This window comes from Alexandromys fortis, unplaced genomic scaffold, assembly GCF_014885135.2.
Source record: "Alexandromys fortis isolate MF-2015 unplaced genomic scaffold, M_Fortis_MF-2015_v1.1 scaffold_0, whole genome shotgun sequence".
NCBI classification, from domain to species: domain Eukaryota; kingdom Metazoa; phylum Chordata; class Mammalia; order Rodentia; family Cricetidae; genus Alexandromys; species Alexandromys fortis.
In genome coordinates, this window is record NW_026067949.1 from 4,767,556 (window position 1) to 4,783,059 (window position 15,504).

Here is a 15,504-nt window from a genome sequence, read left to right on the forward strand (position 1 = left end):
TGAGGTGCATGGGGTTATTAAGAGAACCAAGGAAGAAGGAAAAAGTATATCGCATTGAATGGGGGACCATCAAAACGACATATCCAAGTGCCAACCCTAGAACCTGCAAATGTTATTTGTGGGAAAATCTTTACATACATTTAACTAGGAGTTAAGGATCCAGAGAGGACTGCATTCTGGGATAGTAGGGTCCTAAAAAGAGGAGGAGGGACAGATGGCAGGGACCCCACACAGGCCAAGAGACACTTGGCACCTTGGCACCGTCAGACTGGAGGAAGCCAGCAGCATTGTCTCCTAGGGTCTAAGGAGAAGGCAAAGCTGTGTCTATGCCTTGATTTTAGACTTTTGGCTTCCGGTTGTGATACACTATTCCAGGGCTAGTGTGAGTGCCCAGACTGTGAGCGTCTGTGACCACCACTCTGCAAAGCCGATAAGCACAGGTCATGTAACTGCTTCTCTTGTCTCTGTGACCTCCAAAACCTGACACTAACCAATACAGATGATAAACATTCTTATGGTATTTGATAAACAAATAAATGCCGATAAGTGTTACTGTCAAGTGTTATTCTAAGGGCTTTATAATACTATTTGTTTAATACTTAAAAATACAGTGAACCCAGAGTAGATTGTATTATTAACTGTTGTCTACCGTCACAGAGCTAGTAGAGTTGGGAGGCTGATCCGGGCACAAGCTCTTTACTGTCACTCAGAGGCCGGGGTTTTGTAAATCTAGACCACAGACACACCGTGCGATCCTGATCTTTCGTGTGCACGCGAGTGTTCACTCTGCTGGGCATCCTGCCCTGGCACTGCCCTACGCAGACCACACTTTACAGCTGCTCCTCCAGGGGCTGAGGGCCTGCTTCCCCGCCAGGCTGGCTTCAGCCTGCAGCTGCTGAGGGGCCTCCCGTGTTTGTGCTCACACTAATCTCCTGCTTCCTGGGGGAAACTCCTGAAGCATTCCAGTCAGGGCAGGGCCCCGCGAAGCCGGAAGCCCAGCTTCTAGAGCCTTTTGAAAGACGCTTCCTGCTGCTTTCTAGTAGCTTACAAAAAGATTGCCTTTCAGCCAGAGAAACTCTGTGTGTACGAGGAAACAAGGCAATAGTTGGTAGGAGGTATCTTGCAGTTTGGCTGCATGGTTGTGCAATGAAGGGAGAGGCAGACACAGAGAATTGAGGTGCATGTCATACTGGTCATTCTGTGACACACTCACTGTTCACCCAACCCCCCCACACACATATGCACACACACAGATGCATACACACACATATACACTCACAACACATGCACACACACATATGCACACACACACACACAAGGCACTAGGGACCGTGCAAGCACAGTGTGAAGGAAACCATCTCTATCCACAGAGTCAGGGACGTTGGTCAAAGGTCAGCATGGAAGCTGGCAAGATGGCTCTGTGGGTAAAGGCGCTGGCCACCAGACCTGGCAATCTGTGTTCGGTTCCCTGGGACCTACGTGGTGGAAGCAGAAGAGCGACTCCCGCGAACTGTCCTCTGATCTCCACACGTGAGCTAAGGACGGAGTGCATAGGTAGGCATACGCATGAACACACATAGAAATAAATGTAAAACAGACGCTCTGTGGTCTCCAGGCACAAGGGACATAGAAGCGTTCTCTCGAGCCTTTTGAGTCTCACTCCTTGGGAGGAACAAAGCTGCAGTCACTGGACAATCTACGCAGCGCTCCAGCCTCAACCTCAGCTCCTCAGACACTAAGAGAGTTCAGAGTGGGCAGCTTGTCATCCTGTAAAGTTGCTGGGATGGAAGGAGAGGTACAGGCCTCCCAGCAGAGACTGGGGAACAAGGAAAAAGACACTTTGGTTTTTGCCTTGGTGACCTTATTTTTGGCAAGGTCCAGTGCCAACGTGAGTCACACGATCTATAAAGGACAATGACTGCTTTGTATGAATTAGGTGAGAACATACAGGTGCCATAATCTAGTGTGTCATCTAGTACAGGTGCTATAATCTAGTACCTAGATGTTAGTACAGACACACCTGTCGGACTGTCCCCAGGGCCAAGGAACTTTCCCAGAAACGCCTCTCTCTGCTTCTGATGTTGTGGTGACAGCAATGGCTCAAAGCAGCCGGGCCCTCTCAACACCACTCTGGCCATGGTTATTGAGAGGATCCATGGTTGATTGGCTTCCCCAGGGGTTTAGACTTGGAGATGAGCTGCCCCCAGCTTTCTCTAGGAAACTAATCTGAAACCTGTAACACGGGTAAATAAATTCTATACAACAAAAAATGGTAGGAATTGAGAGTGAGGGCAAAAAGGCAGGGCTGGGAGGAGGCAGGAGGCTCTAAGGTCTTCGGGAGTTCTGAGAGGAGGCAGAGGGAATCTCGACAAGGCCATCTCATGCCTCACTGGGCGCCAAGGCACAGCCCTCTGTCCCGATACTCAACTCTGATCACTCAGCCAGTGAACCTGAGGGGATCCCCAGCTCCATGGGAACCCAGCCTCACTCCCCCTCAAGCGCCTACCTCCTAGTCAATGCACCAGATCCCAGGGTCGAATCATATTAGTCTGGAGATACTTTTTGAAATAGGCCAACCGTCCTAAGATCTAATTAAGAATATGCTAAAGCAGGGTGAACAATTATTTTACAATATTTCATAAAACTAAATGCAGACAAGTCTGGTTTTTTTCTTTGCTTTCTTCCTGAGAATGGCTAAGTCTAGAACAAGTACACTGTTACCACACAGAACTGGACGAGGTACTATTTAACACGTGCAGTGGACCGTCTGCAGTGCCCACAATCTACATGCAAAGGCTGTAACTTCTCATATTCTCTTATGGTTATGTTAACTCCTTTTTCAAAAAAAAGTCTGGGTGTTATTCTTTACATTGTTTGCAGTTTTGTTGCAATACCTAGCCCATGGTTATTTTAAGAGCACCATATTAAAATAAAAGGAAAAGCAAATTACCCATAGGAAGCCAAGGACAACTGAGCAAACAATGAGCCTCAGAAGCAAAGGTCTCCCAGTCTGCCTCTTTCTAACAACTTGAGCATGTACTCTTTGAGTTTCCCAACCTGTAAAAAGACATGATTATCATGGATACCCCACCTATGGCCATTACCTACCTCCATAAATTATGGAGGATTTCTGTGAGTTCAAAGGTTGCAAAGCAAGCATTGCGGGTTGATTGCTGGGGACAGAGTAAAGAACAAAGAAGCAGAGAAAATCCAAGAGCCTGTTAGAGGCAGACATCCTTGTGAGGAGAGACGACCACTCAGAATAGAGGACTAAGTTCTGAATCCTGGCGCCCATTCTGCCACTGGGAGGCCTGCCAACCAGACATGATCTGGATACCCTGGGAAGTCATAAAACTGCTTTCACCAGGGAAATTCTATGTAGAATATTCCCGAGGGAGTAGAAGCAAGGACATTTAAATGATGCCTAGGAGTTGGATACCCGCAAGATCTCCAAGACTCAGGTCGGCACAGAATATTCCAGGGGAGTTCTGGTGAGGATCCAGTGAGAATGGTGTCCCAGAAACCAGAGGCCTTGAACCAGACCAGCAACTCATTACAATGAGCATTTGCCCACAAAACTGATGGAACAAAGAGGTATGCTATATGGCACCCCGAAGACTTTAATGCCACCAGGACGAACAAAAGAGGTGTTGGAGAAGCAAAAAGATTTTTCTGTTGTTGTGGTTTTTGTTTTGCTTTGCTTTTTTCTGGGGGAGGGATGTTTTTTTTTTTTTAAATTTGTTTCCTTTTGTGGGGAAATGTCAGAAATGAGGAAAGATATGGGGGGACTGGGAGGTAAGCAAAATTGGGGTACATGATGTGAAACTCCCAAAGAGTTAATAAGGAAGTTAAATAAAAAAAAAACAAAAATGATGCTAGGGAGTCATCTTGTTCCCACGTCCCCTCCTTACATCAACTTACACATTATATTTGGCCAACTTTTACTCTCAGGTAATAAAGTTAATAGAAACCCCAATTATCGGCTCTTCATAATGACCATCAGGCACGGTATTAAACATGGGCTTTACATACAACATCTCATTTAAGCCTCACAAATAAGAACCATAAAGTGGTTCAGACTCCATCTACAAGAAACAAAGACCTGAGAGTTGACAACTTGACCTGGATCATCCCTGCGGGACATTGCAAAAGCTAAGACATAAACACAGTCCTTTGGACATGAAATGGATACTGCATTCATCGCGTGCCTTCCCCCGACTTTCCACTTCCTTATATGTTCATAGTTATCCCTCCAAACCACTGGAGGGGCATCCACCTCCGTGTGATCTGCCCTCCAAGCACTGATGAGATTCTTCCCCAACCCCAATTCCACTCATCATACTCTGGCTCACAACATCCAACGGGCACACCTCAGGAGGTTGGGACGATCAATAAATGCTTCTCGATGGATGCTGCCTGTTCTTCCTTCTTCCAGCTTTGACTCTTATTGACCATGGCAAAAACTATTCCATGAGCATGCTCTCTTGCTCACTGTGGTGGTTTGAATAAGAATGGCCCCTCCAAGCTCATACATTTGAGTGCTTAGTCATCAAAGAGTGGCACTGGTTGAGAAAGACTAGGAGGCGTGTGTTGCTTTGCAGGGGTAGGTGCAACCTTGTTAAAGGAAGCGCCTCTTTGGGGGTGGCCTTGAGGTTTCATAAAAACCAAGCCAGGCCCAGTGGCTCTCTCTTCCTGTTGCCTGGGGATCTGGATGTAGAACTCCAATCTACTTCTCAAGCACCACGTCTGCCTTTGTGCCACCATACTCCCTGCCGTGATCACAAAGGACCAAACCTCTGAAACTGAGAGCAAGTCCCATTTAAATGCTTTCTTTTATAAAAGTTGCTTGGTTATGACGTCTCTTCATAGCAACAGAATGAAGACTAAGACATCCACTGGTAGAGGCTGTCTCTGTGCCTCCCAAATTTATAGGCCAAGATCCATTATGTTGGCCTTTGAAAGTATGGCCTTTGAGGAATAACTAGGTTTAGTTATTAGGTATATGGTATATATAAGCATATAGGCAGAGTCCTCATGGTGAGATTTGTACCTGGTGAAAAGAGGAGGAAAGAAAGGATGCGTGCCTGACTGTCTATGTCTTTTCTTTTTTTTAAATGGGTAGCCCAGACTGGCCTCGAACTCATGATCTTCCTGCCTCTGCCTCCTTCAGCAAATCCTACCTGTGTGAGCCACCACAACAGGCCTGATTGTCTGTTTCTATCTCCAAGCATACATCAAGGAAAGGATATGCAACCACCCAACAAGAAAACAAAATTCTGACACAGGGACACCCAAGGTGAAGAACAGCTTTCTTCAGCCTCAGGCTAGCATGCAATCTCTTGTCTGAGTAACTCTAGCATTTCAGGGAAGTTGAGGCAGGATCACAAGCAGCCAATCACATCACAGCCACAGTCAAGAGGAACGATAACGAATGCGCCCAAGCCACCTGCCTGCTCACTGCTCCTGCTTCCTTGGCTAGCTTTCTTCATTTGTGTACAAGGGCCCGGCTCATGAAACTATGCACATAAAATAAAAACAAATGAATGATTAAAAGTAAAAACAGCTTAACGAACACAGCCCCATAATGTGAGCAGGTGATAAGCCCCCCTATCTCTTTCTCTCTCTCTCTCTCTCTCTCTCTCTCTCTCACTCTCTCTCTCTCTCTCTCTCACACACACACACACACACACACACACACACACGCGCGCGCGCCTCTTAAAACACTAGCCAAGACCATCTACACTCTCCTCATTGTATTGTCTTCTACTTTCATCTTTTGGACTGCCATAAGTTTTATTTTTATTTTTTTAAATATTTATTTATTTACTTATTATGTATACAATATTCTGTCTGCATGTATGCCTGCAGGCCAGAAGAGGGCACCAGACCTCATTACAGATGGTTGTGAACCACCATGTGGTTGCCGGGAATTGAACTAAGGACCTTTGGAAGAGCAGGCAATGCTCTTAACCGCTGAGCCATTTCTCTAGCCCCGTGCCATAAGTTTTATAAGCAATGACCATGCTCAAATTTCTGTCAAGCTTAGCAGAGGTGAAACCTAAACTAAATTCACCGACAAGGCAGAACACTGTCCTCTTAATGGTGCTGTCCCTGGGATTACACACACACACACACACACACACACACACACACACACACACACACCAGGGGGCTTCCAGGTGAAAGAATTACAAGAAGGCCAAAGAAACATTAGTACTGTGTACAGAGAACTACAAAGCTGTGCCTTCTGAATGACCAACACCCCCACACTAAACTTCTAGTACTGAAACCCTCAGTCAGAAATCAGGTCTAGACGGATCTGCCCTTGCCCAAAGACTGCAGTTGGAGGTGGGCAGGGAAGAGTTAAATCTTTAAGTGATGCAAGCAACAGCTGCCAGGTGATTCTCAATCTCTCATTCCACAACAAAGAACTTGCATTTTTACCCTAATTTTCACTTTGGGTATGTGTGTGCTTTGGAACAATGCATTGCTCAAGGCAAAATAAAGCAAGATAAAATGAAAAAACAACCAAGCAGAAAGACTCTATTTTGTTTCTCACCTAGCTTAACCAGATACACATCTTTTTAAATTCTATATAAATATTTTCTGTCCCTGTGTGGCCAATGCTTTTGAACCTCATACTGTACAGTGCTGAATATTTTCTAGGTGGGTGGTGTGGTCATGCAGAAACCAAGAGAGACAAATCCATCTTCCCCATGGTCGACACTTACCTTGGGGGAAATCATTCGGCTGGACCACCTGGAGGAAGATGTGCACCATTCGGTAGAGAGGGCCAACGGTCCCGGCATTGAATGTGTCTGGGGTCTCATACTCTGAGGTAGGCAATTCATAATCCAAAGCCCCAGGAGTGCTTGTGGACACAGGCTGACCTCCTGAAGCAATATTTCCACACAGCCCCAGTAGCAGCAGGACACCGAATACAAGAGCCATGGTCATCCTAATGCCCCAAGCATGAGATAGTTTCTTGAAAGCTGGGAACAATGGGCCTTTTCTGGACCTGTGGAATCTTCTGCCTCCTGGATGGTAGCAAGAGGAGCAGAGGAATGGTCTCCAAAGAGGTCATTCACTCAAAGGACCATGCCTGGCAGGGAGAGAAAGCACATTGGTTACTTAGAGACGGCCCTGCCTGCGCCAGGAGCCCACCCAGAGGATGTGGCGTGACGTAGAGTTAAACAGTTAGGCCTAATTGGGGTGCGTGGAAGCCAAACACACAGCTGCTCCAGAGCTGCAGGTAGGGACTATCAGGAAGCTGGTGAATGGACTGATTCAGAACACAGTCCTTTCCAGGGTTGGGAACACCAGGCAGGGTTCAGGAAGCCGTTTGATCTTGGAAGTGGACGCTCACAGAGCTCTTGTTGTGTTCCAGGTGCTATCCTACATGTTCCTAAGGCATAATCCCACCTTCTAGATGAGGGAACTCATGCAGAAGAAACTTTAGTAACCTGCACCATGAAGGCACTGTAGGACCAGAAGGCTCTGATGCTCCAGGCTCACCCATCCTCCTACGCTCCCGCCGGTGCCACAGAGGCCCCCAACTGTAAACGGTGCTTACCTTGTCTAAGTTTCTACCACCCTCTTTGCTCTGAAGATGCTGCTTACATAACTTACACTCTGCTTGTTTGCTAACAGATCAAATTCCAGGCATCCATCACTGCGCCTAACCCAAACCCGAAAGGCATGGCCTCAAGATCATAGACAACAGAAATTGAAATCTACTTTTCTGATAAGCCCACCAGGTCACTGTTGCACGAATTCTAATTGGTCTTAATAATAAAAACTTGAGTCAACTATTGGGAGGTGAAAACTGAAGGATCAGAGAAGCAGGGTGGCCAGCAACTAGAGTGCTTACCTCTACCAATGCTCAGATCAAAGGGGCGGTCCTGTCCCTATGAACCCCCAGGCTGCATCTCAGACTGAATTCTCAGACTGCATCCATCTCAATGAATCCTCAGACTGCCCTGTGTTCCTGTCTCCTCCTGCCTTATAGTCTTATAGTCCCCTCCCCGCCCAGCCATATCACTCCTGTCTCCACCTCCCTAGAGCTGGAATTAAAGGTATGTGACCCCAAGTCCTGGGCTCATCTTTGTGAGAGCTGTTTCTCTTTTAGACAGATTCAATCTCGTGTAGCCCACGATGGCTTTGGACACACAGAGATCTGGCTGCCTCTGTCCCCAGAGAGCAGAGATTATTAAAGGTGTGTGCCACCACTACCTGGCCTCTGTGGCTAACGAGTGGCTTAGCTCTGTGCTCTGATCATCAGGCAAGGTTTATTTGTTAGAGCATAAGCAAGATATCTCCACAGGTCATCCTATGAGACCTCCATTCCAAGTCACAGTCTCTAATGACTAGGCACCAAGGAAGTGAGAGGCAGGACCAAAGGAGGCTTCCTGTCCGCTTTTGAAGAGATGGTGAGAAACAGGAATCCTAATGATGGCCGCCACCACATCTGGGAAGGGAAAGGGACACAGCAATGATGGAGAGCAACACGGGTTCTTTCCATTCTGCCAGAAGGCATCTCTACTCAGCAGGTAAATGTAAGAAATAAAGAACCCAAGCCAGGTGGTAGTGGTGCATGCCTTTAATCCCAGCACTCGGGAGGTAGAGGCAAGCAGATGTCTGTGAGTTCAAGGCCAGCCTGGTCTACAGATCTGGTTCCAGGACAGCCAGTGCTACCGGTATTGAAAAGCAAAAAAAAAAAAAAAAAAAAAAAAACAAAAAAAAAAAAAACAACCTGACTTCTGACTTCCACACCATCTCATAAAGATAAATAAATCAGCAAGCAACCAAGAAGTAGGTTGCACGGCTCATCAGTGTTGTGTCCAATTTCACTGTAGCCTTAGTTCTGAACATACAGCACATACGCTTTACAGTGTGCACACTCTCGTACCATGCAACACGCGTGAACACGGCCAGAAATGCCTTACTGGAGATTCCAGACTGCTGCACCTTACAGAGTGCAGTGTTTTTTACCAACATACAAGCAGTATTGCGCACATAGAGACATAATGGTTTGATTACAGGAAACAAGGAACTTTAATATTTTCCTGCCGTCATTTCTCGGCATGTTTCAAATTAGTGTATGTTTGAGTTGTACTGTGTTAAACAAACAAGCACGTTCACCTTATCGGCATGTAAGTTTCCTTTAAGTAAGTGGTAAAAATTATATAATGCTAAAATCGTTTTAAAATAAAACTATTTATCATCTGTTATCAGTAAATGTTTATTTAATTTGTATGACTATATTTCCAGATTTGCATTAAGAAGTTCTTGGGTGCTGGGCGCAGTGATGGTGCACACCTTTAGTCCCAGCACTTGGGAGACAAAGGCAGGTGGATCTCTGTGAGTTCTAGGCCAGCCTGGTTACAGAGCAAGTTCCAGGACAGTCAAGGCTACATACAGAAACCCTGTCCTGAAAAACAAAAAACAACAACAAAAATGTTCGCAGGTAAAAGGAGTTGAAGGGCCTTGATCTAGAAGGCAGGCTTTTATTTTTGTGCTAAATAGACGCTTTCAGGGTAAGCATAAAGTTGCTCTAAAATTCACACCGGGAGGGGGGCCTGGGGACAATCAAGAACTGCCTATATTCTAAATCAGATGCTGCTGAGAGGTGCCAGCACAAAACACAGAATAGGATTTACTGTCAAAGTTTAGAACGAGTGCACTTTAAAACCCAGACAAGAGGTAGGATTTCTTGAGCAGTTTGAATAAAGATGCAAGCTTCTGTCTATGAGGAATGTGAACTCCTATATACCCTATATGTATGTATCTATAATCCCTTCAGATTCCACCTCCGTTTCTACTGCCCATCCTGCTCCAATCACTTCTGTCCAGAGCTACAACAGAATGCCTCTGAAGTCTTCCTCTGGCAAACTACCGACCGCTTGGGTCTCCAGGTGTCTCCTGGGATCAAGCTCCACCATAGCCACACCATGCCCTGTGACCCTGGTGATGGTTCCTAAGGGCTTCTTCTGAACACCCCCACCCCAACATGTCTCAGCTTGTTCTTTGCTGAAGGTTCTCAGAGCTGGACGGATTAAAGGCTCAGATGCTGCGAAAGGCACACTTCCTGGTAATGAGAAGAAGCCACAGATAGAATCTCCCCGAGATCTATGAATAAACAAGCTTCTGAGCTCCCTCTGTGGAAATGAACAGAGGAAATCCCAAAGGAAAGAAAATACCTCCGCTCACCAAGGCAGAGATGGAGGTGCCCATGGCTTCACAGGCCAAGTGGGATTCAATGCACACATCTCTTCATATCCCCCTGCAAAAAGTATAGATCCCTCTTCAGTATAAAATTTGAGAAAATATTAAAGTCTCAAGAGTTACAAAGCAGGCAGTTGCAAAAAAGATAGTAAAAAAAGATTTTCTCCTCAACGTTAGAGGACATGAAAACCCCTGGTGGCGGCAGAACCTGAGTTTGACACTAGTTTGGTCTACAGAGTGAATTTCAGAACATGCAGGGCTACACAGAGAAACCCTGTTTCACAAACATAATAGGAAAAAAAGGAAAGGAGGGAGGAAGGGAGGGAGGGAGGGACAGAGAGAGAGAAGAGAGAGAAAGAAAGAAGGAAGGAAGGAAGGAAGGAAGGAAGGAAGGAAGAAAGAAAGAAAGAAAGAAAGAAAGAAAGAAAGAAAGAAAGAAAGAAAAAGAAAGAGCTTTTAGGACCCATTCAGGTACCAAGAGCCACTGCAGAGACCGGCTCCAAGGGCACAAAATATCCTGTGTCTCTGTAAAGTAGGCTTTGAGGCTGGAGAGATGACTGAGCAGTTAAGAGTACTTGTTGACCTGTTGGCCTTGCAGAGGACCTCGGTTCAGCTCCCAGCACCCACAAGGTGGTGCACAATCATTCAAAACTCCAGTTCCAGGTGGTCCTATATCTTCTGGACTTCACAGGAAGCAGGCATGAACCTGATATGCATACTGACATGCAGGCAAAACATTCCCATACATAAAATAATTTTTATTTTTTTAAAAAAGGGGGTGTGACTTAAAATACTGATGGCCAAACCCAACTGCTGAGATGGAGCTTTTAAATCTGCATTTAATATTTTTTTTTATTGTGGGAGCAAAGTGATATACCCAGTGGCACCTAAGTCAGAGGACAACTTTCAGGAGTTTCTGGGGTTGGTTTTCTCCTTCTACTAAGGGTTCTGAGACTGATCTTGTAGCTTTGACAGTTGTTTATTTTGTTTGGTTTTGCCCTACTAAGCCATCTTGCCAGCCGTAATTTGCATTTTAACCAACATCCCTGAGGGTAGCAAAAGGTTGAAACCAACACTATTTTTAGAATACCTGCCTGCCTTCCTCATTCCTGCCTCTTTCCCAGGACAATGCATGCAGGCTTTCTGGATGCAGCTTCAGGACAACAGACCGAGGTGTAAACACCTTGTACCCATGGTTTTGACCTGATCTGCACCAGATGAAGTGTGACATGCAGGGGATACTGACTCCTCCAGGTACCCCAGGGCCTGGTCCAGAGGAGATACCCAGTAAAGGATGGCCGAAATAAGATGGGAATGAGGCTGCCATAGGTCATCATCTTTACTTCTACAGCTGAGCCAGGCAACTACCTGTTGGCAATCTTACACCCTTAAGGAGGACAGATACTAGCCTACCTCCAGGGACTTCTTATGATCACTATGATCGCTTAAGGCTGCTTTAAAATCAGCAGGCCGTCTCTTCACTGCCCCCCCACCCCGCAGGACTATTGACCCGCTATTGAGCCTCACCATTGCAAGCTTTGGAATCTGAGTCCACTACAGTCAGTGCTAAGCACGTACCTCCCATGATCCTGAGTCTGAAGTCTGGATAGCTCCATTTCTGCATGTGCAGACGGGGTGACCACTAGCTTCACACCATTTTCTTTTGATGGGAAGGAAGTGCTCACTTTTCTACAAGGATCTCCGTGGTAGATATAAATGTTTGTCTTCAGGGACACTGCTTTGGGGGTGAGGGACTACTTGACTTCTGAGCTCACCTTTATGAGTTCTCTGGGGAGCAGCCCTACCTCTCATTGTGAGGCCACCTGGGGTGCCAAGATGGGTCCTGGGGTGAGCCATCTAGGTCAGTAAGATGCTTTCTCTTGGGCCTGAGCCTGGGGTAGACACTGAAGCTGAGTGGATTCTAGCTGAATTCATTCTAGGGTTGCCGGTGGCAGAACAGCAGCCATATTCAAGTTCTGCCGTGCCCATCACAAGTATACACCAACCAGAAGGCCTGTCACCCATCCTGTGTCGCTAAAGCTGACTATCCAACCCTCCTGCCACTTCCTCTAAGCCGTTGTCCCCCAAGAACATCTGTCTGTTACACACATGTTGGACTAGTTTGTATTGTTTGTAACAAAGCTTCCTAGTTCTTAAAAACCAGCAGGTGGTTTTTTTTTAATTAATTTATTTATTTATTAAACATTTCTGTCTCTTCCCCACCGCCGTCTCCCCTTTCCCTCCCCCTCCCCCAACCAAGCCCCCCTCCCTCGTCAGCCCAAAAAGCAATCAGGGTTCTCTGCCCTGTGGGAAGTCCAAGGACCACCCACCTCCATCCAGGTCTAGTAAGGTGAGCATCCACGAAACTGCCTAGGCTCCCACAAAACCACTAGGTCCAGTAGAATCAAAAACCCGTTGCCATTGTTCTTGAGGTCTCAGTAGTCCTCCTTGTCCCCTATGTTCAGCGAGACCAGTTTTGACCCAGGCTTTTTCAGACCCAGGCCAGCTGGCCTTGGTGAGTTCCCGATCCCCATTGTCTCAGTGTATGGGTGCACCCCTCCCAGTCCTAAGTTCCTTGCTTGTGCTCTCTCTCCTTCCAGCAGGTGGTTTTTGACAATTGACAAAACCTATTTCCCTCAAATTATAAACAAAATCAACAACATGTAAAATATTGTTTTCTTTTTTAAGATTTATTTCTTTTATATGGGTGTTTTGCCTTCGTGCAGATGTATGCACACCACGTGCACGCCTGTTGCCATGGGTCTCCTGAAACTGGAGTTACAGACAGTTGTGAGCTGCCATGTAGGTGCTAGGAATTGAACCCTGGGCCCTGTAGAGGAGCAGCCAGTGTTCCCAAGCATTGAGTCATTTCTTTGATTCCTAGTGTGTTTGATGTGTTTTGTCCTTTGGTGTGTTTGTTTACTTCACTGAACTAGAACACAGAGAAATACTACTTCAATATAGAAATCATAAGGAAGTCCATGAAAATTTTTATGGAACACTTAAAAGAAAAAAAAAACTAAAGAGCCCTGATAAACAGCAAGTAAATGCCAAGTTTTCAAACTGGGCCAGGTCTCTCTGGTCCCACTCGCTAATCCTGCGAGAACGAAAGTTGCTTACGTTCTCTGATGTGAAACGGGCTTCTGCGTGGGGTGGGCAGATTAACATGCTTACAGGTAAAGAAGTTAGCACAACGTGTGCTGTCCATAAACTTTAACGGCTAGCAACCGTGACTCCTAGGCTCATGCGGGCAGATGTCAGCTCCGTGGTGATTCAAAGAGGTAAATTCACAAATGAATGAGAAAAGTAAGTAGTCACTCAAGCTGAACCGTATGAATTTGCCAATATTCAATTGGTCAATCAAAAGAAAAAAGTTTTTCTTATGGTTCAATGCAACTCATTGTTCAAGTTGTTTGGGTCTCTGCTGAGTCGGGGTGGAGGGGCCTGCAGGACCTCAATCTTTCACTCGCTTAACAAAGACCAGCAACCGCCCACAAGACATCGAGCAAACCTTTCTTCGCCTGGGCATGAGAAAAGTGCACAACTGAACAAGAGAGCAACAGAGTGGGCTCCCGGAGCAAGGAGGAACTGCAGGAAACGCGGGCATCTTTCCTCCAAGCTGCCACCAGATCGGTGCCCTCCCTTCCTCCCTCATTCCCGGCTTCGCAGGGGCCTCTCCTGGACTGCTGAACACAAAAGAACCGGCTGCGAGGCGGCGCGCGAAGCTGGGAACCTCCAGGAATCCGCTGTAGCCCTGGGGGAGGGGGTCGTCCCTGAGACCCGCCGTCCCGAGCGCCACCGCGGCGTTTCCCCTCCGAGTCCCTGTTGGACACGATCTGAGGACTGGAGCCGAGCTCCTCACAGTCCCTCTCCGACCCGTTCTCGGAAACTCAACCCGAGTCTCGATATTCCAGCTGCCACGAAGCTCTGGTCTGTCCACACTCTTTGTTGTCCCCAGACCCCGCATTCCGTCAAGGTGTACCCGAAGCGCCCCTGGTCTCCATCCCCAGGAAAGCCGAAAGTGTCGGTTCTGTGCGACCCGGAGGGTTGGTTGAAGCCAGGGCTTCTAGCCCCGGGTGCGAGCGCTCTGCAACGGCCGCGGGGAGGCGGTTTGCTCTTGCACCCCCGTCGCCCTCCCACTCGGGCCAGTAATACTGTGCGTTGCACATAGGTAGCAGACGGTGGCTGGGAGTCCCGCGTCCCCCGGGCCTTTCCCGGGGCTCTCCTTACCGCAGAAGAATTCTCAAGACGAGGACTGAGGGCTGAGTCTTGAGACCCAATCCTCCTCTGCTCTCGCCGCCCTTTCCGATAGCCGGCCGAGGGCCTGGGAGTCTCGCCGCCGCCTGCTCACGTCTCCGGAACCCAGGGACCTCCACCCCTTCCATAGGATGGAAGAAGCACCCGAGCAAAGCAATACCGCGCGGAGCCGGTCACCACCACGGGAAAAAGTTTGCACGCTCTAGCTGGCCCTTCAGATCCCGGGATCGCCCGGTAGCCGGGACCTAAACCACCTTGCAGCCCCTCCAGCTCTGGGAATGCAACCTAGGCTCCCGCCACCTGCTGTGGAGGAGCTAGGAGGCGCTGGACGACCTCCTCCACTTCCCATTCCATGCCCTGGGTGTTCTAGAAGAGGGTGCGCTCAGCCCGGTCGGCACTCGAAACTACTCACCGCTCAGCTCCAGCTCCCGCTCGGGTCTCGGCGCTCTCCAGCCCCACGCCTCCCGGGTAGCTCCCACCTCTTGGTTCATGAATTATTTAAATCCAGTCTCCGGACACAACCCTGGTTGCTGAGTGAGAGCCCGCCCCTCTGCCCCGCCCCGGGTTGCCTAGGGGCTCTAGAAACAGGATTACCGGACCCAGAACTCTGAGAACCTGTTGCGTCCTCCTGGGTCCCCCGGCGAACATCTAGGGTTGGAACTAAGGGATACACCTACTCCTTCAGAAACGGACTCACCCGTGGCAGAGCTCAAGGCCAGGTGCCGGGGTCTCTACCCGGCTCAGTACCTTAAAGAGCACTAAGCCTAAGGCTCTAAGCGCTCTCTGATTGGACCTTCTGAGCAGCTCGGCCACAATGCCCTGGGGCAATCCACTGGACAGCGTGTATTTTCTGCTGAAATTCCTGCTCAGCCCCAGAGCACCTTTCTCTATCACTTAATCATAAGTGGCTCCTGGAAAGGAGGCTAGCTCCTAAAATCTCTCTCCTCCACGTTTTTTTCCCCGGTCTCTTAGGTTACTGGCGCCCAGTGCATTTCATTAAAAACTAAACTAAAGAAAAAGTAT

The 15,504-nt window shown here is 47.7% G+C and overlaps 1 protein-coding gene across 4 annotated transcripts in view; it reads right to left on the reverse strand.

The window, feature by feature from the left end:
- Prom1 (prominin 1) overlaps window positions 1-15,014 on the reverse strand; it is a 99,095-nt gene extending 84,081 nt beyond the window's left edge. For 3 of the 4 annotated variants that reach the window (XR_007593224.1, XM_050150087.1, XM_050150085.1), the window contains exons 1-2: window positions 14,455-14,876; window positions 6,732-7,102 (exon numbers count right to left, since the gene is read on the reverse strand). Coding sequence is in view for 3 of the 4 variants with exons in the window: in XM_050150087.1 (XP_050006044.1) it covers window positions 6,732-6,957 (226 nt within the window). In the remaining variant the exon portion in view is untranslated. The other variant, XM_050150086.1, reaches the window with a different exon arrangement.
- Between the last annotated feature and the right edge of the window lie 490 nt (window positions 15,015-15,504).